Source organism: Nematolebias whitei, chromosome 18 (assembly GCF_014905685.2).
Source record: "Nematolebias whitei isolate Nwh7 chromosome 18, NemWhi1, whole genome shotgun sequence".
NCBI lineage: Eukaryota > Metazoa > Chordata > Actinopteri > Cyprinodontiformes > Rivulidae > Nematolebias > Nematolebias whitei.
This window is the reverse complement of record NC_056515.1, coordinates 38,135,014-38,161,523: the sequence shown is the minus strand read 5'-3', so window position 1 is coordinate 38,161,523 and position 26,510 is coordinate 38,135,014. Positions and strand designations below refer to the sequence as shown.

Below are 26,510 nucleotides of genomic sequence, written 5' to 3'. Positions count from 1 at the left end.
AGCATTTAGCTTTTTGAAGCATTTAGCTTTTTGAAGCATTTAGCTTTTTGAAACATTTAGCTTTTTGAAGCATTTAGCTTTTTGAAACATTTAGCTTTTTGAAACATTTAGCCTTTTCTGACATTTTTTCCTCGTAGAAAATGAATTGAGCTCATTTTCCTTCAGATCTTTAGATGTGTTCAGAACATTTTGCTGCTCCGTTCACATTTTGTTCTGCTTCAGCTTCTTCTGCAAATTTAAACCTTCTTTCAGCTACTTACAGCTGTTTTTTTCCAGCTGTTTTGTGATCCTTTCAGATTATTTCTGCTTATTTCATGGTCCTGTTTTTAGTTTTCTACATTTGCCTTATAATCTAGCTGTTTTTACTTTTTTGGCCATGTTATTTGTAATAAATAAATCTGTACGCCTCTTTTATGATTGTCCGTTGTTGTTGTTGTTGTTGTTTGTTGAAATCAAGTCTCTTGTAAACGAGTCCTCGGGGCTCAGCGGGATTAACCTTCTAAATTAAGGTTGAATGAATGAATTTCAGCTTGTTATGCTCCTTTCAACTGATTTATGGAAGTTTCAGCATTTTCTGCTATTTCAGCTACTATTTAGCTGTTTTGGTGCAAATTTTAGCTTTTTCATGTAATTCCACATTTTTTGCACTCATTTCAACATTTTCAGCTTAATCCATAAAAAAGTGCTCTTTCCACTTCCTTCTGGTAATTTCAGATTATTTCTGCTTTTTAGCTACTTTTCAGCTGTTTTTTTCTGTGTGCAAATTTAAGCTTTTTTTTTTTCAGATAGTTTCCATTTTTGTGCTCATTTCTGCTTCTTTCAGCCGAACTGGTCAAACGTGTTCTTTCTGCTTTCTTCTGCTGATTTCAGCTGCTGTTTTACCATTTCAGCTGCTGTTTTAGCATTTTTTGTTAATTTCAGCTGTTTTCAGATAAATTTGTTTTTCATGTTAATTTCTGCTACTTTCAGCCTAATTAACTTCTTTCTGCTAGTTTCAGCTTTTTCTGCTCTTTCAGCTACTATTTAGCTCTTTTGATGCTAGTTTGAGCTTTTTCCTAATTCCATTTTTTTTTTAATCTCAGTTCAGTTGTTTCTGCTTCCTTCTGGTAGTTTAAGCTTCTTTTTTCCTTTTCAGCTCCTTTTCAGATATTGTTGCTAATGTCAGCTTGTTTTTAGCTAATTTCCTCATTTTTGTGCTCATGTCTGATTATTTAAATCTAATTCAGCAAATGTGTGTTCTTTCTGCTTTCTTCTGCTAACTTTGGCTTGTTCTTCAGTTTCAGCTGCATTTCATCAAGTTTTAGCTAATTTCAGCTGTTTTTCAGCAAGTTCTTCAGCAATAAGTATTCACACTGCATTTTCACAGGAAATGCAGTTTCTCTGGATTAAAAAAACTTTTCATATCCTGCCAGTTTAAAGTGTTTGTAAAATAAGAGCTGCACTTTGCTCATGTCTTGTTTCTGCAGCTCCCTCCAGCTCTGAAGTGGATCGGAGGGACCGGTTCTCTGGTTCTGTGAACTCCCCGCTCAGCTCCCACTCGGGCTCCTCGCCGGCTGCCAGCTACCTCCACGGAGACTCTCCGAGAGCGCCGAGCTTCAGTCGGGGTGGAAATCACAGGTGAGCGTGTGGCTGCAGCTGCCGTGGCGATCCGTGAGCGAGCAGAACCAGTCTGAACCCACGGAGACTCCTGGGTGGGAGCTCCTGCTCCGAGTGATTATCGTGTGAAATGCTTCAAATCTGACGTAACGTTTCGTTCATTTTGTTTCAGAATCGGCTGCTTTGGACTAAAATGATCTGAGAGGTATCTGCTGCTTGGTGTGGCGCTGCATGACTCCTTTCAGACCGTTGGGTTGGGCGATCAAACCAGTATAAAACGTTCACTTTAAGAGTTTTGACCAGTAAATAAATCTACGATTTCAATCCAACTCCAAACACCTGGGCTCTGCCGAGTGGCCGTCGTTTAACAGCTCCATGAAGATTTGAGTTAAATTAACAAATATGGACTCCAGTATTAACTTAAGACGAAACCAGTACAAATATACTTGTTTTATTTTTATCACTGTTTCCAGTGAAATGCTGTTAGTTGCTGTTGTTGACTTTTTTCCCAGAGTTGCTTGAAAAGCTTGTTTTGTTGGATTAGGTGCATCGAATGTATCGTTTAATTGTGAAAATCTTTTTGTCCCCTGTCGTGGAGCGAGCTGGGTAACTTGAAACATACGTGAGCTACTTCCACTTTAATGTGTGGCTGAATATCAGATTAGGAAAAGTCTCCTTCAAACATTTGGGTTGCCATGTCACAATCCAAGATGGCCACCACCATGTACAGTCTTACCCCTAGGTTACATGTCTTGGCAGGGCGCTCATCCCTTCCATGAATTTTGTTGAGGGGCTGGAGATGGAGACCCGTCTATGTCGCACTGTTTGTTCTGACAGTTTTCAAGTGGGGGGGTGGGGAGGTGGGGGGTAGGTGAAGGAAACAGCTCAGTGTGAGAGAACCGGAGCGCTACCTCTGTAGCTTTTTAGCTAGCCTGTCTGTATTACGTGCCACTTGCTTAGCGCTACTTCAGTTCTGGCAGTTGTCGACGGGATGGGGGGCAGTTGCTCAGTTCTGTTGACAGGGAGGGGCGCCTCTTTGTAGGGGAAACACTGATACAGTAGTCCCTCTCTCTGTCGTGGTTTTTCAAAATAAGAGTGGACATGACACACAACTGGCTGATTGATTGGTGAGCCGCACGATCGGCATGAATTTTTATTTAAAATAAATTATTTTAAATTATTTAGCACCTGCTGCACATTTGTGTAGCCCACACTGCAGGACAAGCTTCCTGCTGCAGCTGATCAGCTGTTCACCGTGCCGAGCTAAGTGGGCGTGGCCAAGAGAGCTTGCAGGTGGCTGAGAGCAGAGGAGGCAGGGAGCTGAAATCATGACATTCTGTGTCTTTTAGAGTGTTTAGAAACATTGTTTAGAATATTGCAGGAGTGTGGGAAGGGTTTAAAACGCCTAAATATATATTATACATATATATATATATATATATATAAAATAAACTACAACTTACTACTTGTACTACTATTCCTACTTCGCAGTTTTTCGCTTATCGCGGGTCTTCAGGCTACAGATCCCCTGCGATAAATGAGGGACCATTAACTGTACACATTAAACAGACCACCTCTATCATTTAAAGAAACTATGCATTTAGTTTTTTATATTCTTTTAAAGTATAGTTTCCTCAAATGATTGGGGTGGCAGAAGATTAATCTTCAGGGGCCAAGGCCACCATTAGCCACCCCCTGGTTCCTCCTCTGCACCTGGCGGTGGATAAAATGCGTCTCTACTCACCAGGATCCATGACGAGGAAAACAAAAACACTTCCTCAGTTCTCAGACACGGTGTAACTCCTCCCCACTCGAATATCTTGCACCAGAAACATTCTCTGTTCAGCTCCAGTCCAGAAAAACACTCATCTCCAAAACTACAAACATTCACTGTTCAAACCCCTCGGTGACGGGGACATCGGTGTCAGTGTTGCCAGGTGAGAAATGTAGGATTATCGTACTAGAGACATAAAGTTATCGTATTTTGAGTGAAATTATCGTACACCAGAATAACAAATCTATAGATGCACTATAGTAGTGATGGGTCCGCTTCCAGACCGGCTCTGCTTCTTCTTCTGGTCTTCTTTTCTTTTCCTCACTCATGGGGCGGCGCAGCGGACTGTTCATCCAATCATGGCCGTTGTTCTGAGGCAAACACAACCACGTCACTCGTAGATCACATTTAGAAAAGCACGATTGATCGTGCGTCTGTTTCCGGACACAGACGCCTTCGGGGTTCACAAAAAACTCCGACAGACATTGCAACAGGCTGATGACAACCGATTACAACCACACATTCACAGAATGATCAAATTATCGTATATTTGGCCTTTTTTGGGATTATTGATCGTACAGAGGGCAACATTGTCGTACAAATACAATAATTATCGTACACCTGGCAACACTGATCGGTGTAGTGTTTGTTTCCACTTTGACTAAAACCACGGCTAGTTAAGTTTCCTGAACCGACGGTAATCATCCGTCTGCTCCGCCTGTGTGAGTTTGATGTTTCAAGACGTTTTTCTTTTACTTGGTGTTTGAAGTTGACCACATGTTCTCAGTCTGACTCCTAATATCAGCCGGATCGAGTACATTTTGTAATAAACATTTGAGTAACTCCTCAAATCCAAGATCTTCATCTTTGGTCACTGGTTCACAAACAACTTATTTCCACAGTTGACAGCTAATGGGAAAGATGGCCGCCTGTCACCCAGCTCTGGTCTGAGGGAACGTAGAACAAGACTGTGTGCGCTCGCAGCTTTGGATTGAGACTTGTTTGATAAAACGTTTGCCGTGCTCTAAAAGATCAACCGTTATTTTTTGTGACGTATGTTTTTTCAAACCTGCTACTTTTTCGTTTTAGCGATGCAGTTGTGGAACTTCAGGTCGAGGTGACGAGACTGAGGGAGAAAATAAAACATTATATGACATACAAGAAACACTTCGGCTCGGAGACGGCGGCTCCTTCGGCTCGTCTCGGCACCTTCACTCCTCCCGTCAGGTGAGTGTTTGTCCTCCCGCTGCAACCACACTTTTTATCCGCCTTACAAGAAAAACCTGAGGACGTTTGTTCGAATGTGTAGCCACGTAAACTCGTAAGTTTATCTGCTGACATAAAAATGATAAAAAGTTATTTTTACAAAGTGAAACTCAGACACACTCGATGTCGCCCACTGCTGCTTACGAGAAGATTTCTGTTTGACGTTGATCTTTTTTAACGTCTCAGATTCGTGGAAGTCTGGAGCGACGACCGTCTGGGCAGGAGAGAACCGAGCGCAGCCGAAGACGACGAGCCGGACTCTGCGTCTGGACGGACGACAGGAGCGAGATCAACGTCTGCACAGAAACAACGGCGTGACGTCCGTGAGTTTAACAACTGACGCTGAACAGAACTGTTTGTTAGTTTACGTGAACGTCGTCTAGATGTAACGATTCTACAACTTGGTCAGAATTATATTAACGATCTTGAATATTTCTGGTTCATCAGTCAGATCTGAGAGACTAAATTTGATTTGTCTCTCTGATTCCACAAGTTTTTACTTTGCCTAACCTAAAATAAAACTAATTTAGAGCAATAGTATTTATTTTAAATTTAAACTAGAGGGTGTAAGTATTTAAATAAAATGGTTTTGAGTCTTTATTTTTCCTACGTAATAATTAATCTAAATGAAAGCCGGCTGACGGTGTTTTTAAAACGAATGCATGAATGTAATAGATCCTGGAGCACAACTTCTTGCTGAAGCAGCGTCGTGTTCAGCATAAAGGTCATACAGAGAAATCAGTCTGACAACAAATACCATAATTTCAGGACTATCGAGTGCACCCACTAATTTAAAAATAAGTGCACCCACTAATTTAAAAATAATATTTTTTGTACATATATAGGCCGTGCATGTCTAAAAGCTGCGGCTTATAGTCTGGAAATTACGGTAAATATTAAATGCAGTATTTTTTTATTGTTGGTTTTAGACTTTGAGAGAAGGAAGAAAGGTGAGACGTTAGAAAATCATCAGTGAGAAAAGATGAACAAGGCGCGATCAATCCGTACGATTTGATATTTAATCTAAAATTTAATCTAAACTAAATCTGTATGCATCTTTTATAACTGTCTGTTGTTGTTGTCATTCTTTGTTAAAATCAGGTCTCTTGTAAAAGAGTCCCCGAGGCTCAATGAGACTAACCTGTTTAAATAAAGGTTGAATGAATATTTACATAAACTCAAACTTTTATTTTTTTCAGCTGAATCAGACTCGAGCTCACGACTAAACAGATTTTTATTCAAAAAGAGCAGAACTTTGTGCTGAACAACACGTATAATAATAATAAATGGACCCTGGTGCTTCATGCTGCTCGTGGTTTTGTTTTCAGTGACGAGATCCGAGCTGGACCCTCGGCCTCACGTTTCCAGATGTACCCAAACATCTGCAGAGCCTCGCAGCTGCTCCTCGCCTCCTGCTCGCAGCAGGAACACTCGGACCTGTAAGATCATCCTCCACTTGGTCAAAAGCATGAACTCTTTTCTCCGGTCAAAGAAAAGACGAGTTAAACTGATGACCAGCAGCTGCTGCAGCGTGTCCGTCTCCGTGTGACGTCATCTACTCGTGCGTTTCTGTGTCAGGTCAGAACTCTGCGTCTGAAGCAGCAGATGAACCCGACGGTCCGAGTCCGGCTCCTTTTTGTCCTCGGTGTCCATCAAACCTCAGAGGTGGAGCCCAACGTAAGACTAAAACTAAAACTATGTTTGTTTTTTATTTTCACTGTCGACTGACCTTCATAAACATTTTTCTCCGTTTGTCCTGACAGAACCACGGAGGGGCAGCAAAGATCCGAAACAGTCCTGTTGTTGTCGCTGTTCGCTTTGTGGAGGCCTTAGAGGACAAAACCACGCTGAGACAGGTGAGGACTTCTGAGCTACAGAAGACTCGATCGTCTCATTTACGAGTTCAGTCTGAAATTAAAGCCAGTTCTACAACGTTTCCTGTTCAGACTGCAGCAAACGGAACCCGTCCTCTCACCAGAACCTCCAACCAGCCGAGCCTCCGCACATCTGGAGGTCTGTCACGGCTGCAGCTTCGCCTCCGGCGCTCCACTTCCTGCCAGTTTACCCACCACAGCTCCTGTGAGTACAAAACGCACCGACTGCTGGTTCTGAGCTCGCACCGGCCGCAAACGGACCCGTGAAGACAGATCAGTGAAGTCAGGGTGATGTTATTCACTCGTTAGTGTCTGGGAGGATTTACGTCTAAAAGCAGAGTTCACCCGCAAAGACGTGTTTCTGCTCTGCTGCACTGAAATAAAATATTAATCCCAGAAACGACAGAACAGGTCCGCGTTCCTCCAGATTATCTGACAATAAACCAACTTTAGGTGCTGGTTGACTCACCGGCAGCTGATCAGAACATCCCACACAGGCCAGCTCAGTAAACTTCTCCACTGCCAAGAATAAAGCCAGATGTTTTGAAAGCAGCTGTGCAGAAAGAAGAGTCAGTCACCGGAGGCTGCACGCCATAAAGCGGTGAGTTTAAAACCTTTCACTTCCCGTAAAGTTCAGCTGATGATCAGTGTTCAACGAAGTCCTCAGACCACAGCTGCTCGATAACTTCTTGTAAAGTCCAGATGTGCAAAGGACAACAAGAATTCATGGGTTTAGTTTTAAGTTCATGCTTTAACCCTCTCATTGAGAGAAGCTCTACCATCAGCACCGCCACTTCTAAACTGTTGTTGTTCTAGTAGCACACGAAGAAGCGTTAAGCACACGAGGGCGACGAACGCGTGCCGTTATTGATCTGTGCGTCTCCAGTAAGAAAACGAAACGATGAACCCGAAGCTTTGGTGACATTTCTACAGAAACTCGCAGCAAAGGAATTCATCGGGAAGTGCGTTTGTCTTCAGCAAAGACTGTTTTAATGGAAAACGTTACAAACGCTAAAACATTTACGCCAGATTGTAACGTTGGACAGTGTCTCCAAGAACGAGCTTCATTTACTGATTCTTTGCCTCCAACTTCAGTGACTTTTACAATGAAGCAGTTTCATCCTGACAGACTGTCTATAACTATCTAATTAATAAGTAAGGAAGTGTTTCTGATCAATAAGGAGTTGATCAATAGGTCTAATGGTGCGGCGGTGGCTGAGTGGTTACAGCAGTCGTCCTCCACTGTTTAAGGTTCGAGCAGCGATGCTAAACCTTCGTTTTGTGTCGGATCGTATCAGAAAGTGAGTTTTTAGCGTGCAGGCAGTATTTTTCCTCTTGTCACCAAACGTTTGTGTAAACGATCGATGTTCTCACTTTTCTTCTTGTTCTGTTTCTGTCGTCTCCAGATTGTGCTCGACGCCTCTGCACACGTCTCCTTACATCACGGGCGTCCCTTCAGGACCCGGGCGTCCCGAGGAGAGGACGGGGAGGACGAGGCGTCCTCTGTCCGTGGACAGACACCGTTCTTTAGACGGCTCTCTGAACAGGGCCGTCCGAGCGGCCCGGCGCATGAAGCTCACCTCGGGACACATGGCTCGCTCGCTGGCGTCGGGGCTGCAGCACCAGGACCAGGACCGGGTCTCTCAGTCCTGCAGCTACTAGAACCAAGCTCAGGACCAAATGAATAAATTCCTCGAATCCTCCTTCTGGATAGTTTCATGTTTTTAAATTAAAACGTTAGTTTTTTACTGGATGTAACCAAACGACTTTGTTTCAGCCAGAGTCATAATATTTACATCAGAAGATGTGCCGCCATGAAATAATTCACCTTTCAGTGATGAAGCGCTGTAGGTCATATTGATGTTTAATTACAGTTGAATTCATTCGACATCACTTTGTAATGGTCGTGTTTGTAGAAGTCTGAAAATAACAGATGTTGCGTTTGTTTAAATAATTTAAAGTATGACTTTATATGAAATGCCTTCATTTATAAAACATGTTTAGAGCTTCACGTAGATGATCGTCTTCTCAAACTACTGACTGTTCTGTGTATTGTTTTATAAATATATATTTTTAGAAACGTCTTGAAATGGGAGCTTTATTGACGCCTGTCCTGTTTTTGCTGCTTTGTCCGTTTGCAGTCGTTTGTATTTGAACCAGAAACTCTGAGAGAGTAAAGCTAAAATTATACACGTAAAATAATATGTTCACTCTCTGAGCAGTAAAAGAAAAGCAGCACTCGAACCTCGTTTAGCGAAGAGTGAGTTCAGTAACGGACAATCACTTCAGGCTAGAAGTAGTTGGGATCCATTTTTCCAGTAGATTATATAAAACAGTGGCCCAGTACCACAGAAAGTACTACACACCACTATTCTCACCATTCAGTCCATATATCCATTATCTGTACCTGCTTCCTTCCTTTTGGGGCGCGGGGGTCACTGGTGCCCATATCCAGCTACAACAATGCAAGAGGCGGGGGACACCCTGGACAGGTCTCCAGTCCATCACAGGGACACGGAGACAAAACCATTCACTCTCTCACCTAGGGACAATTCAGTGTTACCAGTCAGACTAACATGTATGTTTTTGGTCTGTGGGAGGAAACTGGAGTACCTGGAGAAAACCCACGCATGCACGGAGAGAACATGCAAACTCCACCCAGAAAGGTCCTGGACCAGGATTTGAACTGGCGACCTCGCTGTGAGGCATCAGTTCTACCAACTGAACCACAATACCGCCTTTGAAAAAATAAACCGGCCTAACCTCTGTCATTTAAGGAAACCATGATTTCTAGTTTTTATATTGCTAAAAAGTAGTTTCCTTAAATGATTGGGGTGGCCCAGGATTAATCTATGGGGGCCAAGGCTACCATTGGCCACCCCCTGGCTCCGCCATTGTACCTGTTGGTGGATAAAATGTCTCCCTCCATTTGCCATGATCCATCACTCTCCATCGACTCAGACAAGCAAAACAAATGTTCTTCTCCACAGAGTAACTCCTACCCACTTGAATATTTTAAACCAAAAACATTTAGGTTCACTTGCATTCTCTGTCCCAGTCCAGAAAAAAAACAACACTCGTATAGAAAACTAAAAACATTCATGATTCAAAACCTTCAGCGTTGGAGGCCATTAGATTAACGTTACAGTTCATCTTATTGTGGGGAATTAACTTGATTTGTTTTAATGTTGTACATTGATTCAATTCAGTTTAATTATAAAGAGCCAAGTCACAACGGAAGTCGCTCAGGACTGAACAGAAACGTTCATCTATAAAAATAAACATTAATTATCTGAGGAGCAGCTTTGAGTTTAACTCCATCACAGAACTCTCATCTTGAGCAAGCATGAAGGCGACAGTGGAAAGAAAAAACTCCATGAGGAAGAAACCTTTAGCAGAACCAGGGCAAGTGGCCGTCTGCTTCGACCGGCTGGGTTTGGTAGGAACAGATACACAATGGCAGGTCAAGAATCATGTTAAGGTAGAAATAATATCAAATGAAAACTATTCAATTAAAAAATAATAATAATAATTAAGGACATGAGGTCATTGTGTCCTCTGGTAGTCTAAGCCTATAGCAGTACAACAAGCCAACCCTAACTATAGGATTTATCAAAAGGAAAGTCTTAAACTGGACAATGTGTCAGCCTCACGGACAGAAACTGGAAGTTGGTTCCACAAGAGAGGAGCCTGAGAACTGAAAGATCTTCCTCCCATTCTGCTTTTGGAAACTCTAGGAACCGCAAGTAAACCTGCAGTCTGAGAGCAACGTGCTCTGTTAGGAAAATACGGAACAATAAGATCTGTAATATAGATGGAGCTAGGTTGTTGAGAGCTTTGTAGGTTGGAAGTAAGATTTTGAATTAAATTCTGGATTTGACAGGGAGCCAGTGGAGCTAAAACTGGAGAGATATATCTCCCAGTAACTCCAGTTAAGACTCTGGCAGCAGCATTTTGGATCACTTCAATACTTTTTAAAGAAGTATTTGGACACCCAGATAATAAACCACTGCAATAGTCCAGTCTAGACCAGTTTTGCTGGCAATAAGCTAGCCCCGCTAAGTGTTCAAAAACTTTTATTGTCTTGAATGATGTCACAGGAAGTTCCGTCCTAATATTTACAAAGCTTCACGGTGACGCCAAAGATTACACAAAGGGATTTCCCAACGCTACAGCAGCCACCAGAGAAACGCAGTCAATTTGTCAGAAAATTCTGTTTTTAGGATTATCTCTGAAGACGACTCAGTTTGAATCAATACTTTCACCGTTTTTGTACTGTAGTTTCCAGCGCGTAATATTAGAAGAATACTGTCATTGATTGTGAGATATAAATGTTTTCCTTTGTTCCTGTAGAGCTCGATAAAGAAAATTGGAACAACACTTATTTTTCCCATTTTTAAAGCAAGACAAAAAGGAGTCTCTCATATAATGGAAGCTAATTTATTAGACAGCCTTAGACATATTAGGTACACATGGAAGTACTGTTTGTGCTTCAACACTCGCAAACATACAATCCCAATATGTAAGACAGTTGTAGGACAGATTTATGTTGTTTTTTTCTGATAAATAATAGATATAAATCAAATGGTTTGGCAGAATAAACTCTTTACAACAGCAAATTCTATATATAAAAAGAAAACTCCAGTGTTTGCATCACAGAAAATGCGTTATAGTGCAAAAAACAACTTGTTTGGCCAGGAGAAAGGCAAGGGAAGGAAGAAATGTGGTCTAGGTATAGTTTTTATCTTGCAAAGCCATTCACCACTGGGGTCGGGGTTACATTGCACCAGAGGAGAAAACAAAGAAAATATATTTTACTTGGTTGACCACTAACGACTGCAGCTAAAACATCACAAACACGATGGCTTCACGTTGGCATTTAAAATAAAAGTTTCACTACTGCACAGTGTTTAAAAAGTCACCATTCAACAGTAAGACACTAAAACAGCAACATATGGCGAATACACAACACTATTCAGTGCATGGCCCGATAAACATTACTAACCAACAATAAGACCTTAATCTGACAGAATACAATACTGAAATACAACCAGACCTTTTTTTTAATTGAATATCAGCAAGCCTCGTTAACAACAAAACGTCGTTTTCCTTTTCTGAAAGGTTGATGCAGGAAAATACAACGGGGGCAATCAAAGTAGGGATGATTTTATTTTATATGTACCGGTAACTTTTTTTAAATAAAATTTTTTGTTTTAAAATTTACTTTTCTCAACCGAGCATTTTTGGGTGAAGACTTTGTCCAACAACTTGTTTTAAGTCTCAGCAGTTAAGTAAAATTAATGAACTATCAGAATATCGATTAAGATAAAACTTTATCGATCCCGCAGGAAATTGTTGTGCCAGAGTTTCAATACAAAGGAAGCAACTTTTGTAAGCATTTAATCTTTTTTAAATCCACGTTGTGTTTAATATGTTCAGTTTATGTCAGAAACAGAAAGTGACTGGCTTTGTTAGCTAGCAGCTAACTAGCTAGTTTTGCTAATGTCAGTTAGCAAACAGCATTTTTAAAATAAAATAAGAGATTTAAATTATTTGTGAATATATTACATAAAAACCAAGTGGTTTAAGAAAGTTTCAGAGCACTTTTTTTAAAATGTTATACTTAAAGCCAAAGTTGTTGGTGAATAATTGATTAGCATCATTAGCTAGCAGCTAATTAGCTATTTCTGCTAATGTGAGTACGCAAACAGTGTTTTTAAAAGAAAATTATTTAATTTGAGTGTACAATATGAAATCTGAGTTTAAAAAAAGAGTCAAAGCACTTTTTATTTTATACTTAAAACCATAATTGTTAATAAATTGACTAGCTTCATTAGCTAGCAGCTAATGAGCTAATTCTGCTAACGTCAGTAAGCAAACGGCATTTTAAAAAGAAAATGAGTGATTTAAATTATTTGTGTGTGTATAATATGAAAACTGAGTTGTTTAAAAAAGAATCAAAGCATTTTTCTTATTTATTTGATACTTAAAACCAAAGTTGTTGGTGAAGAATTCACCGTTGGCGTCTCAGGAGCTAAATGCTAACTCCGCCGCGCTCAGAACACCCACACTTGATACAAACACAGAACAGTCCAAGCATGCTACTGAATACAAACATCTCAAATGGGTGGTAAGCGCTCCTCCTCTCCGATGAAATAAATGTATTCATATTTTATATTGCATGATATATTTTACAATATGAACCTCTCAAAGTGCACATCTCCACTTCTACCTTTTTACAATAAAACTTGCGCCAAAGGAATAAAGAGGAGAAAACATCTACCTTTTTGCACTTTCTAGCAGGATTCATATACAGTATGACATTTTGGTATTTTCCTTTTTAAGTGGCCTTTTAATATTTTTAAACAAGTTTATTTAGTTGCATCCATTGTAAAACATGAGAATACTTGCAACATGTTTATCTTTGATATAACATATATATTTTTTTTTATCTTTTAAGATCTCTTTTTTTAATTTGCCCCCCTCAAGCAAGATGCATACACAGCTGATGGATTGGATTGGGTTGGGAAAGATGTGAAGGTAAGATGAGTTTGGATGTGCGAGAAGGATTTTAGCTCGTCACTTCCTCGTCTGGTTTGTTCATGGCTTTGAGCTGCTCCAGCAGGCTGGTGGGAGTGAAGATTTGGGTCGAGCCTAGAGACACACACGTCAAATACACAAGTTAGTGTTAGATCTGCACATTGGTGAGGAAACATTTAAAAAATATATTGTTTTTGTCATGGATGCCTACTGTAAATGATGGCAGCTTTAATGTTAAAAGAAAAAAAATAGAAGCCCAAAGTTACAAAATGATTGGTTAGTCAGCGGGTTAATAATGAATCATGTTTAAAGGAGCTTTTTGGAAAAACACTAAACGTGAGAAATGTTTGTTTTACTGTCTTTTTAACGTACGACTGTAGAAAACCCATTAAAGCTGCTCAAAGAGCTCGTTTTACTCATGAAAACCAGGTGAAATGTAGATTCTGGACTCTGGATTTCTGTCTTTGTGGATGGCTTTTTAGTCAAACAGCGTGGTTTATGTAGGACCAAAACCTGGACGTTAACCTGCACAGGTGGGACTTGCATGCATTAACGTGCCGGACCAACTACCACAACACAGAACACACGAGCAGGAAAAACATGACATGTACTTTCTTTCTGATAGGAACACTTCTGCACCCCTATGCCTGCAGGAACCGAGTAGTTCCTGGATTCAGTTTGGGTCCAAATGAGGTGCTCTTTGGATGGGATAACCACAAACTAGATCGTTAAACTCCAAGGACTGCCTTAATTAAAATGAATAAAATGATATTATTCCTCATGAAATAGTCTTTAGACTAGTGTGAAAATATTTCCAGTTTTGTTTGTTTTTTTCTTTTGGCTGCTCCCTTCTTCAGGGGTCGCCATATGAACCAAATCTCACGAAGTCTTGGTAATTGCTTTTTTTTTTTTATGCCGGATGTTCTTCCTGACGCAACCACAGACCACCGAGCTACCACAGCCCTGTGCGTGGAGCAGGGGGCTGCCATCTAGGGTGCGAGGGGTGGGCGTAGGTTGGGGGTTAAGGGCCTTGCTCAAGGGCCCAGAAGGGAGCAAATGAGGGTGGAGACACCCACATTTTTATGTTGTCAGTTTGGGGAGTCGAACTGACAACCTTCCGCTCACAGGCCCTCATTCTCTAACCTCTGCGCCACCACTCCCCCAAAACAATTTCCAGTGTATTTTGGCATAACTGCCTTCTTCAGGGACAAACTCCTTTTTAAAAATGGTCTGAAGGACAGGCAAGTGACTAGCTTAGTTAGCTAGATTATCTAGCTGCTAGTTAGCTTAGCTAGCTAGCATAGTAACAGCTAGTTAGCTAGGATAATTAATGTATTTTTGGCCAAACTGTGTTCTTCATGGACTCCTGTTTACAAAATGTCTAAAGAAACAGCTGGTGGCTAGCTCAATTAGCTAGATTAACTAACAACATGTTAGCTTGTTAGCTAAATTATCTAGCAGCTAAGTTACCTTAGTTAGCTAGCAGCTAGTTAGCTAGGCTAGTTAATGCATTTTTTGCAAAACTGTTCTTCAGTGACTCCTGTTACAAAGTGTCTAAAGAAACAGCTAGTTGCTAGCTTAGTTAGCTAGATTAGCTAGCAACTAGTTAGTTTAGGTAGCTAGTTAACTAGGATAGTTAAGTTTTTGGCAAAAGTGTGTTCTTCAGGGACTTCACCCCGTTTACAAAATGTCTAAAGAAACAGCTGGTGGCTAGCTTAATTAGCTACATTAACTAGCAACATGTTAGCTTGTTAGCTAAATTATCTAGCAGCTAAGTACCTTAGTTAGTTAGCTAGCAGCTAGTTAGCTAGGCTAGTTAATGCGTTTTTTGCAAAACGTGTTCTTCAGCGACTCCTGTTACAAAGTGTCTAAAGAAACAGCTAGTTGCTAGCTTAGTTAGCTAGCTTCTAGTTAGCCTATTTAGCTAGATTAGCTAGCAACTAGTTAGTTTAGTTAGCTAGATTAACTAATAGCTAGTTAACTAGAATAGTTAACAAGTTTTTGGCAAAACTGTTCTTCAGGGACTTCGCCCTGTTTACAAAGTGTCTAAAGAAACAGCTGGTGACTAGCTTAGTTAGCTAGATTAACGACAGCTGGTTAGCTCAGTTAGTTAAAGAGTTTCAGCATGACTGTGTATTACAGGGATTCTTCAGTGGAGGGGGTTGTAGTTGGAGTTATTATTATTGTATTTGTCTAGAGGACTGTGCTATATAAAGCATTTTAATCAGAGTGCCTTGAAGTTTCTTGACATTTGAGCCGAATCTGCAAACGTTCTAAAATTTTATATAAATATCTATATATGTGAATTTGGTAAAATAAGTAAATGAATAAGCGCAAGCATTTCTGATTAGGGTGGAAGGCCCCCGGTGCATTCTGAGCACATCCTTCATATAACACTAAACTGTAAAACAGTCAAGAATGAATTAAAAGGTTTTACTGGGACCCTCATAAAAAGTTGTTTAACAATTTATGCAATGATATTGATGATTTGCCGTTTTTTAAGCTTCTGAAAAAGTTAAGATGGACTTTAAAAATTATTATATGTGAAACGTTTATCTTTCAAAGTTTTATTTTTGTAGGACAAATGTTTTTCAGTCAAAAGCCACAGCTCAGGTGTCCTTCCAACATTTTTTCTCAAATTAAATACAATCCATTTTATAATGCACCTAGAGTTGGACATTTGGAAAACATGGTATGGTCAATTTTATTTATTGCATTTATGTAATCATGGAGCTCATACTGGAACCAGGAGGGGACTACCAAAAGTAGTTTTTCTTATTTTGCGACATGTAAAAACTTCTCACCTCAGAGTCAGACTTTGCCGTTTCAACGATAATTTTTAGGGAAAATGAAGATATTAAAGTTCATGTTGGTGGGAGTGTAGAGTTTGAACATTTTAGTGGGCCACCTAAATCTGTTGTCTGGTTTGTCCCGCTCAGACGTTAAAAAAACTTTAAAAAATGTTTCACTTTTCCTAGTTAAGAGTTAACTTGTGAGCAAAATAACTCAAAAGTTTTGATTGTTTCTAGTCTTTTTTCTCTCTCTCTCAAAGTTTGCCCTGCATGTAAGCACTTTAAAATAAATATAATCTTCATGAGCAAGTGATTGTGGACTCAACACACAAGAAGAAAAACAAAAACTCTAAAAATTTAACTTCGGCTCGTCATGAAGAAAACGGGTAACAAATCGGTGAGTGACTTGGCAAAAGGCTCCAACTAGAAAATAATCAGACAGTAAAAACTGATAACGATGTTGGGTGGTAGATTAAATCTGGAATGAGTGTGAGACAGTCTCAGAGGACTTTTGGGTGGCCGTTAAGGTGAGATTTAATCCACCCAGTTGAGATGACGAGAAGAGGCAGCAGGGATGGCGCCACATCTTCCTCGGGCATGGCCGCTCATCACCATCAAATTTCTAGCGATGCTTCAGCTTTTTACCAACAAGTCTCATCAAGTTTAATGATATTTCTACAAAGTCATGTTGCTAGCTCTTATTTTTTTGTGTTTCTTCTTTGTAAACAATAAGGATGAGTCTGATGGAGCAGTCCATGCAGTGAGGAAGGATCGGGGTGTCCATCCCTGAGGGACACAGGGAGGAGGAAGGTGAGGTTACATAGAACAGAACTGAGTGTTTGAAGAAGAGGAGGGGAACCAAGAGGAAGCCCTTTATACCGTATAGGTTCAGAAAGGGCTTCTTTGTGCGGCTGCCTTTACTTTTTTCTGTGATTTCTTTCTCCCTCCCTCCCCATCTGTCTCTGTCTCACTCGTCTGAGGGTTGTGGGTCCTCAAAGGACACCCTAGTGGACTCTCGGAAGTCGGGGTGCTGCAGGTCCGATAAGAATTTGGTTGGGGTGAGCAAGTGGGTGGAACCTGTGGAGGAACAGAGGCGGCTTCACCACTCGTCTCACAGCACATGCTTCGCCCCCGCCCCCCCGACTCTTTCCAAAAGAACAAACGTATCAAAAACACACAAAATACACACTCGTCCAGACAGTTTGCACATAACGCACACACTCGTCTTGTTGCACAAACACAGACATGATTTAAGGCGAATGGTTAAAAGACAACAGCTGAAGCGGAGCACAACAAAGTTAACGAGACATTAGATTTAAAACACAGACTGAACGGCAAAGCTTTAACAGTACAAAGGGACAAAACATAAAGGATAACTTCAATTTAACACAATACACACATTAGGTAGGTTTCAACTTAAACTATGATGTGGTAGTTTAAAAAGATGTTTTGATATTTTACAGGTGTGTAATGTTTGGATAATTTCTTCTGTTGAGTTCCACAGACTGTTTATTATCCTAAGTAGCTTTGTTTTGATAATTTTCATTGTTAAAATAGGAAAAACTAGTTCACGGTGCTATATATGATCAAATCTAAAGTTACAAAATCTGTAAAAGTACAAATGAAAGAAAATCAGTTCAATTTACTCCAAGAAGTTGGATCTGAAGCAATTCATGGAATCACGAGTTGCTTCACCGAGTTCTTAAAGTTCCCCTTGTAGCAACACGAGTTTTATTAGTTTTCACACTTTCTCTACAACGTGACCCGTCAAAGACACCGCCTCTGTCTTTAAGGTTTGAAGTCATTCTCACGAATTGCTCGTCAAACCTTTGTGTCCTAAATGCCTAAAGTCTATAAGAACCAATGAAGTGCTACTCACCAATGACAGCCTCCCACTTCCCATTAGCCTGTGTGACTTCGTAGGCGCAGCGCATCTCGCTGAAGGATGCACCGCCGATGATGAAGACCATGACTCGTGGACCAGTGCGGTACTCTCCAGGTGTCTTGTTTTTGTGCCAGTGTCCATATCGAGCACTGCCGTAGAAAAAAAAAGGACATTATTGCAGCTTTTTTTAACCCGTCACCACTTTATGTGAAGAATGCTTTCCTGTGGGAGTTTTTCAGGGCCAGAAAACTATCTCTTTATCTGAACTGAAGTACTGGTATTGTTTAAAAATGACTGGTTATCCAGGTCTTTGTGTCCTTAAAACAAACCTGCAACTTCAGTTTCTTTTCTGTTTCAGCTAGACTTATAGATAGATAAAGCTGGGCGTCATCGGTATAACAATTAAATCAAAAATGTTACATACCTTAAAGAAAAGAAGCAAATGTAAAAAGAACAGAAGATGACCGAGTGCAGAGCCATGAGGAATGCCATATTTAATTTTAATACACATTAACATGTGCAAACTCAAATCTATCAGACGTATGATTTAAAACACACTCTTATCACAGTGATCTCTTTACTTGAGTATTGGTTTCTTCAACTCGTATATTTTTCCATATTAGCATTGATTTTGTATTATTTTTATTTACGAATAAACAAACTTTTTTTATTGTTTCAGCCTTGCATCCACACAAAAATAGTGTTTACTAGCCCTAATACGGCATTTAAAAAAAAAACTGGTTTCAGAATGAAAAAAAAAAATCTAGAAACACAACTTTACGTTTTTTCGTGCAGATGGCCAAAACGCAACCTGTTTAAAATGTTTCACGCCCGGTGTGCACGCTTCATGCACGTCTTTGTCTAGTTCCCTACGTTTGGGGTTATTTTTGGTGTTTTGGTGAAAAGATACTGCATTTCTGAAAACAGTATTATATTTATGAAGATACTTTTAGGCACAAGAAATCCAAAGACAGTTTTGGAAAAACTGTGTTTCCGTGTGAACAAGGCCTCAATGTGCAACTGTGTTTGTGTGCAAGTACCTGACTGCAGTGGTGCTGAAAGAGGCAGAGGAGCGAGTGGAGATGTAAGGGTAGTGCTTCGTGTCCAGCTTATCCTCAATAGCATCCTGCAGGTTAACAACACAAACATGAAAACGAGCATCGTGTTGTGTCAAGGATTTTACCATTTGATAAATAAAAGGCTAAATATAACCGATAAATGTGAAGCTGGAAAAACTTGTTTGACTCGGACTGATGTGGGCGCACATCAATCAATCAAAACAGCTTTAGCATGTTGTTTTTGTAACCGCAGTTCAGTTTTGCTTGAAGCTCTGAATCTCCATTATGGCTGCAGAGCTGCTTTTTAAAGCTCAACAAACAAACCTCCATGATGTCCTTGATCAGGGGTGTCCAACGGGACAGCTGGTAGGTCTGCTCGCTGACACGCTCCTTCCTGTCCAGCTTCTTCCCTCTGCGCAGGGTGGACTGATGCAGGATAAAACCACATTTAAGTAAATATAGAAATAAATCATTGTTTTATTTTTGTGTGTGTAATTTAATCAATTAATAAAACTAAATTATGAGTTTGCTCATAAATTCATACAGATCCATTTATGACTACAGGTACTTTGTTAAAAAAATATTAGAAAAAAATCTCCTGGTTATGACTGTATTTAATATTTTTCTTTGCAGACAGTTGGCGTCAACGTATAAACAAATTATTGTGAAAAGAAACTACTTCACATTTCCCCGAGACCGGTTTCATTTTGCTTTCTTCAAGGTAAAAAAAATACAGTTTTGAAGTTGGCAATTAATGCAAATTGTTCCACATTTGCAGCAACCAGAATGTATTTGTCGCCCTATAAGTCACAGTTTGTTGCATAATTATCAGGCCCTGTGACTTATACAAGAAGCAACGTATTTATGGATTGTTTCCATATTTATAAACAATTTTTGACTGAGATATGACCGTTTTCATTCATTCTGACTGAATATATTGAACACTACCATAGCTAGATTGCAGTCAAGTTGTATGGCATGCTGTTGTGTCATGTAATAGGTAAAAGTGGCTATTAATGACACAATCGGCTTGCCATGGACTGCCACCTTCGTTTTGCCTGGAGCAACCGTCAAATTGGTTTAATTTCGCTGCACCGCCCCGGTGAAATGCAGCTAATCTGACCATCAAAGTGCATTTATTAAGTAAAGGTTCAACTGAGAGACACCTTTGCTATAATTTTGAGAAAACAAATAATTGTTTTTAAGTGTTAAATTCTTGTTAAAGTCCTGTTGTGCATGCTCCTGCGGCCACCATTTGTCAGCCATTCGATTTTTGGCACAACACCGGCGCACATTTGTGTCGTCAGCGGTGACGCGTATTACTGTAGATGCGACGTGTACGACGAAGCGACTTATTTATGTGTTTTCCACTTCATTAGACATAATTGGACTGATGCGACTTATAGGGCGGCGCGACGTGTACGGCGGAAATTACGGCAAATTATTATTTATTACAAGAAAAGGTCTGCCTTAAGAACCAGCTGGGATTAAATAATAAACACTGAGGAACAATGAGTTGATCTTACATCTGTGACGATGGGGACGCCCAGGTTGGCCATGTTGGTGATGATCTCACTGTCCTCTGGAGGAATCTGAGCGTGTTGGATCAGTTTGTTCAGGTTCTCCTCTGTAATGCCTGAGAACACACACGGGTCATACGGATGTAAATGAGCGACCGCCATGTTTACTCGTGTTCAGCTCTCCTGGTCGGTGGTTGGAAGCGGTTTACCAGCAGACACCAGCTTGAGCGTCGTCCACTCACCGTTCTTGAGGAAGATGTAGAGCAGGATGATGCGGATCTTGTCGTACGTGGTGACGTTTGCGTCGAGCAGGATGGGCACGATGGCCCTCATGGGGTCTTTGATCTTCTCTCCTTCAGCGTCTGTGCCCATCGCCAAATCCTATCACGGGAAAAAGGTTTAAATGTCGACGTCAACGTTTTAATTCTTTGTTTCCCCGAACAGGATCCCCTCTCACCTGTTCCACGCGGCACAGCTTGTCCACCGTCCCCTGGTAGTGCTTCATGCAGTCCTCGGCGAGCTGCAGGTGAGTAGAGTACTGCAAAAGACAAGGAGATGAGTATAAAATACTCGCACGAGAAAAGACGGGAATATTTAAAACACACCTTGCTGAGCTCCTTCTGGTACTGAGGCATCTTTTTCAACATCTGGGACAGATCCCTCATTGTGGTCTGAAACACAGGAAACCTTCAATTACACAATAATCCACAACAAACGGGACAATGCTCAAATCTGAGACAATTAAACATGAAAATTTAATTCCTGGCAGTTTTACTAAACTGAAAACGATAAGTGTCACCAAAGTTAAAAGTTTGAAGTTACACTTTCCTAATTTAAAATTTGACACAACCAAATTAACGTCCAGTGTTGTAGTGAATCTGTCATTTAAAGACATCAAAGCTTTAAAACGATTGAAAAAAATGATTAAATTTATTCATAAAACACCTTTAAACATCTCTGAAGAATAAAACGGGCACAAAGACCTGATAAAGGTACACAGTCTCCTCGGTTCAAGTACAAGTCATTTCAAGAATTCAGAATTAAATTGGACATTAACCCACAGACTTACTGATTCTGTAAAAATTTTATTGAGCAATGAAACTAAAATATGACTAACATTAAAAGTGATCAATGTAAACCTAAATGGGATATTTAACCCGTTTTTAGGGCAACTACATTTTTTGTGTGGATTTTTTTTTAATTTACAGGTTAAAACTGAATGCATCCCAAATTTTCACATGATAAAAATAAATAAATTAAACACCCGCAGGTCCTTCCCGAAGGCTCAGAGCTCCATGTTTTGGTCCCGCCCACAGTACATCAACACTGTGATTGGTTGATTTTCCCGTCAGTTATTAAATAGACACTGACTGAGCTCAGTCTTTAATTTTCTGATTCATCCAGACCTATAGTTGGATAAAGCTGGGTTTCATTTGCATAACAATGAAATCAGCAATGTTACATATACCGATTATATAACCCAAAAGAAGTAAATGTAAAAAGAACAGATGATCGAGTGCAGAGCCCTGAGGAATGCCATAAAATCTTGACCAATCATGTTTCTGCCCAGAGACACAAATTTAAAATAATCTCGTTGGAATTCATTCTCATGAATTTAATTGTTTCTTGCTCAGCTGCAAAGGAGTTAAAGTGAAAATTAAAACAAAAGAAAAACTTTATTCAAAATGTACATTTTTTATGAAATAAGCGTTAAATACAAAATTCAATGTAGCATTTTATGTGTGCTGAATTTATAGGCTTTCTCTGAAGACATAGAAGGCCCTGAGGGTTCCCTACTTCTATGATCTAAAAAATGTGTTTAAATCAAATCTGCACTCGTCGTTCTGTGGATACCTTCTCTCCGGTGTTCATCCTCTTACTGGAGGAAAACTCCTTCAGTTGGCGCGTTACTTCCCTGAAGACACAAAGGAGAAGCGCTAACGCGAGGCAGGATGTTTTTATTCATCCTTTAATTTATTACAATAAAGAGAAATACTCACTGGGACACCTCGGCGATGTGTTTGTGTCTCAGGCTCACCCACAGATCATCGTCTTCATGCAGCAGAACCTCCTTCACACGAGAGTCTCCGATACCGCTGGTCTCGTATCTGACCAGGACACGAACAGTCAAACTCAGACTTCAAACGACGAGTAATTGCTGCTCGTTTATTCCTACTTGTAGACGTCGTTTTCGATGGGCAGCAGGTCGTAGCCCATGGCCTGGAAGGTGAGCTCGTGTAGGACGGGTGACACCGGGTCGAAGCCTCGGTCCAGGATGATCAGCTGTGAGCGAGCCTTATCAGGACCCTGCAGAAACACGAGCACTGCCTGAGCGTCGGACGTGAAGTGTTTAAATCAACGCCGGAGCGACGTGTGAAACAAAAAACAGTCATGTTCATTTTTTTTAACTTTTTAGTCCGTTACGTTCATGTCTGCTAACAAACTCCTCATATCCAGTTTATAAAACTTTATTTTTTCCTCATTAATGAACGCTAAATGTATCTCATAATTTCTTGGTGTCTTTGAAACATACGAACTGTCATTAAATTAATTTGTATATCCTTACATTCTTGTTCCTCCTGGGCATCTTCCACACCCTCCAAACTTCTTCTGATTAGAAGTTTTGAGGTTAAAGTGAAAGTTCTGGTCTTTTGAACTGTGTTCTGTGGAAGGGTTGACGAACAATAAACATCTTACCTGTTCACCGGTTTAATAATGGCAAAGTTGACGAGCTAAAGATGAGTTTTAAAACCTTTACGCTTCCATCAACTTTGCTGTGCTTTGTTAGTCACATAAAATTATTTATTTTGAATTATTTGCAAATAAAAATATCGATGGCGCAGCTAGCAGTAGCGTGTCCGGTGCGATGACCATATTTCTGCCAGAACAACTAAAGTGAAGCTGAAGGCGACTTAAAGGTTTATTAAATAACGTTTGCGTCAGTGTCTATAAAATCTTTGCGATCCATTTTAGCTCAGACGAGCCATTGGCTCATTAATCCAGTCAGAATTAATCTATTTCTTCAAATGGAGGCGCTATCTAAAACAGGTAAGATAATAACTGTTAAAAATCCTTCCACAGAACCCCACTTCAGAAGATCTGAACTTTTAATTTAATCTGTTCAACTGTAATAAAAAAAATTAAACTGCTAAAGGTAAACGTTAAATGTAACAAAGACCTTCGTCATGAAGAGGAAACGATGCTGTTTTTATGCAGAATGCTTTAAAGGTTGGTTTTAGAGAAATAAACATATTTTAATTTAAAATTACAGCTTTAAACGAGAGTAAAGTAAACAATTCAGCTGACCTCTCCCATGGTGGGATCGTCGGCCTTGTAGGCATCGAGTTTGTCCTGAACCAGCTGGGCCAGAGTGGCGTTGTCCTTATACTCCCTTGAAGACGGAGACACGGGGACAGGCAGGACAAGAAAGACTAGACATTAAATAAAAACAGGTTTTCTCCTGATCAAATAATAAACACCATCGTAGGACCGAATAAAACTTTACAGTAACGGAGAGTTCTTCGTTAGTAGCTAACAAACATCTGTGACCCATGATGGTAAAATAAGTCTGAGTGATTCCAGGCTGCAGCGCAAAAAACATGAAACAAGTTCATCAAATCACCACCTGGTGACTAAAATATCATCGTTCTAATCTACTTTTTAAATCAACGTTTTCTAACGAGCTCAATTCTTTTGATTAAGTTTTAAAGTCACACTTTTTGTTTTTCCTCTGCTGGAAATCCCTTCGTGTAATGTTCGGCGTCATTATGACGCTCGGGGATTCCCCTTTTTAAAAACGCGTCTGGAATTCCTGATGACGTCACCCAATAAAGCGACGTCATCAGACGGACCCAGACAAAAGCAGCTCGTTGATCAATCGGATCAATTTGAAGCTTGAAAATGGAGAATTTGAAAACGATTGAAGTCTGACTCGTTTGTCAGCACGGGTCACGTTCGTCGTGGCGTGGTGGTTTCGCAGCGCCTCCTCACCCTCGATATCGGACAGCGGGGTACTCCTTCAGGGTGGCGCAGAGCGTGGCCAGCTGCTCGGCCAGCCGCTCCATCACCGGGTTCTTCAGCTGGGTCTTATGGGGGCTGTAGAAACTGTGGAAGGCGTCTGGGTTGTCCAGAGAGTACACCTGCACACAGGAGATCAAACGTGTGTCGTTATCTGATGGAAGCCCCACGTGGTCCTAGCTTCAAGTCTCGTCTTTCTGTACCGCACCTCCTCCCAGCCCGTCTGCCCAAAGTCACATGACCACATGGGTTGCCAGCAATGAGGGGGCGGGGCCACGAGGCAGCATTTTGCCCGGAGCAGAAAACCACTGAATGTGAATTAATCATAGCTGACAGGAGAGCAGCAAAGCATTGTGGGCCGCCCATCATCTTCAGATACTGGCAGAGTGAAAGAATGGGCGGAGGGGGAGGACGGAGGAGAAATAAAAAGCTTGACGCTGCAGGAAGACGTGCAGAGGCAGGGATGGAGAAATGGCGACATGAAGGGAGGGAAGCGAGTGTTTCTGGAACAGTGTGAGCCAGCAGCTTCGTGCCCAGACTCCACCTGAGCGTGTGACTGTTTCTCTTTTATAAAACAACAACCTCGCAGTTACTATTCCTGTCGGTGTCCCTTTACAGCACCGCTCTCTCCCTGCAGTCGATCTGTAGCTGCTTCATTTCTCTGCCTCGAACAAAGAGGAGCCCCTTTTCTTTCATCTGTTTATATGGCGACATTAAAAATGCAAACGCAGATAAACGTCCGAATGTTAGACTTTTTCATCAACAACCCACTCTTGTGTTTCAAGACAAAGACCTCACCTCTCCTGACAGACACAAACCACTTGCAGCGTATCAAGTACCAACATTACAGGGATACCAAAACAAAAGGTCAGCTCGTATGCCGACGACGCCTTACTTCACCTACAGAATTACCTGAAACTACTCGACTCATCTTCCATCTCCATCTTCTGCTTGTTCATAGTCAGGTCACAGAAGCAACGGGTCCAGGAACCCAGTGACTCTCTACAGGCCTTCCTGGGGTATCCCGAGGTGTTTGAAGATATATATAATCCTTCCAGGAAACTCCAAACAGAGGCGTCCTGTTCAGGTGAAATACTTCAACTTGATGTGTTTGATGGAGCAGCAGCTCCGAGCTCCCCCCGGATGATGGAGCTCCTCACCTTTAAGGTGAGCCCAGCCACTCTACAAAGGAAGCTCATTTCAGCCACTTGTTCCCAGGATCTGGTTTTTATGATCATGGTCCAGACCTCATGACCACAGGTTAGAGCTGGAACATGGACAGACCAGTACTTCCAGAGCTTTGCTTTTCAACTCAACTTATTTTTTCACCACAAGCAGACCAAAGCAACGCCCTTATTACTAAGAATGAGATCTCAATCCATTGATCCATCTCCTGCTTCATCTTACCATCAAGAAAAAGACGCTCAGATTAACTCCTCCGCCTGAGGACGACTCTTTATAAGAATATTAATCAACTTAACGTGCTGCTTGAGATGGTAAAACCTCAAGGTGTGGCTGCAGGTTTACCTGAGACTCGTAGGGCAAGAAGGCGATGTTGATCTCCGTCAGAGTCTTGATCACTTTAGAAGCCCGGCTCTTAACCAGCTCGTTGAAGAGCGGATCAGGACAAGCTGAGCAGAGAGAAAAATTAATGATTCCATCTCCGTCCAGTTGTTTGTCACGCTACTTAACTCTTCTGAAAATTATTTAAAAATAACAATTATAGCTAAAATATTTAAAAAATAACAATTATAACAAAAAAATTAATAATATTTATAACTAAAATATTTAAAAATAACAATTCTAACTAAAATATTTAAAAATAACAATTATAACTAAATTATTTAAAAATAACAATTATAACTAAAATATTTAAAAATAACAATTATAGCTAAAAAAATTAAAATAACATTTATAACTAAAATATTTCAAAATAACAATTATAACTAAAATATTTAAAAATAACAATTATAACTAAATTATTTAAAAATAACAATTATAACTAAAATATTTAAAAATAACAATTATAACTAAATTATTTAAAAATAACAATTGCAACTAAAATATTTAAAAATAACAATTATAGCTAAAAAAAATTAAAATAACATTTATAACTAAAATATTTGAAAAATAACAATTATAACTAAAATATTTAAAAATAACAATTATAACTAAATTATTTAAAAAT

The 26,510-nt window shown here is 40.3% G+C and overlaps 2 protein-coding genes across 3 annotated transcripts in view; one reads left to right on the top strand and one right to left on the bottom strand.

Moving 5' to 3' along the window:
- Nucleotides 1–8,172, top strand: part of akna (AT-hook transcription factor) — a 17,317-nt gene extending 9,145 nt beyond the window's left edge. Inside the window, exons 16-23 of the mRNA XM_037692072.1 lie at nucleotides 1,467–1,617; nucleotides 4,460–4,597; nucleotides 4,823–4,959; nucleotides 5,965–6,075; nucleotides 6,215–6,313; nucleotides 6,400–6,492; nucleotides 6,583–6,715; nucleotides 7,917–8,172. Of these exons, the coding sequence (XP_037548000.1) occupies nucleotides 1,467–1,617; nucleotides 4,460–4,597; nucleotides 4,823–4,959; nucleotides 5,965–6,075; nucleotides 6,215–6,313; nucleotides 6,400–6,492; nucleotides 6,583–6,715; nucleotides 7,917–8,172 (1,118 nt within the window). The remainder of the gene's footprint in view (nucleotides 1–1,466; nucleotides 1,618–4,459; nucleotides 4,598–4,822; nucleotides 4,960–5,964; nucleotides 6,076–6,214; nucleotides 6,314–6,399; nucleotides 6,493–6,582; nucleotides 6,716–7,916) is intronic.
- Nucleotides 8,173–10,934: 2,762 nt separating this feature from the next.
- stxbp1a (syntaxin binding protein 1a) overlaps nucleotides 10,935–26,510 on the bottom strand; it is a 32,706-nt gene continuing 17,130 nt past the window's right edge. Inside the window, exons 6-20 of one of the 2 annotated variants that reach the window (XM_037692176.1) lie at nucleotides 25,850–25,953; nucleotides 24,296–24,444; nucleotides 23,612–23,696; nucleotides 22,482–22,612; nucleotides 22,306–22,413; nucleotides 22,160–22,220; nucleotides 20,911–20,976; nucleotides 20,763–20,843; nucleotides 20,548–20,686; nucleotides 20,312–20,421; nucleotides 19,110–19,211; nucleotides 18,768–18,853; nucleotides 17,722–17,876; nucleotides 16,764–16,919; nucleotides 13,088–13,164 (exon numbers count right to left, since the gene is read on the bottom strand). In XM_037692176.1, the coding sequence (XP_037548104.1) occupies nucleotides 16,810–16,919; nucleotides 17,722–17,876; nucleotides 18,768–18,853; nucleotides 19,110–19,211; nucleotides 20,312–20,421; nucleotides 20,548–20,686; nucleotides 20,763–20,843; nucleotides 20,911–20,976; nucleotides 22,160–22,220; nucleotides 22,306–22,413; nucleotides 22,482–22,612; nucleotides 23,612–23,696; nucleotides 24,296–24,444; nucleotides 25,850–25,953 (1,487 nt within the window). In that variant the 3' untranslated portion in view covers nucleotides 13,088–13,164; nucleotides 16,764–16,809. Of the gene's footprint in view, nucleotides 13,165–16,763; nucleotides 16,920–17,721; nucleotides 17,877–18,767; nucleotides 18,854–19,109; nucleotides 19,212–20,311; nucleotides 20,422–20,547; nucleotides 20,687–20,762; nucleotides 20,844–20,910; nucleotides 20,977–22,159; nucleotides 22,221–22,305; nucleotides 22,414–22,481; nucleotides 22,613–23,611; nucleotides 23,697–24,295; nucleotides 24,445–25,849; nucleotides 25,954–26,510 lie in introns of both variants that reach the window. The other variant, XM_037692177.1, reaches the window with a different exon arrangement.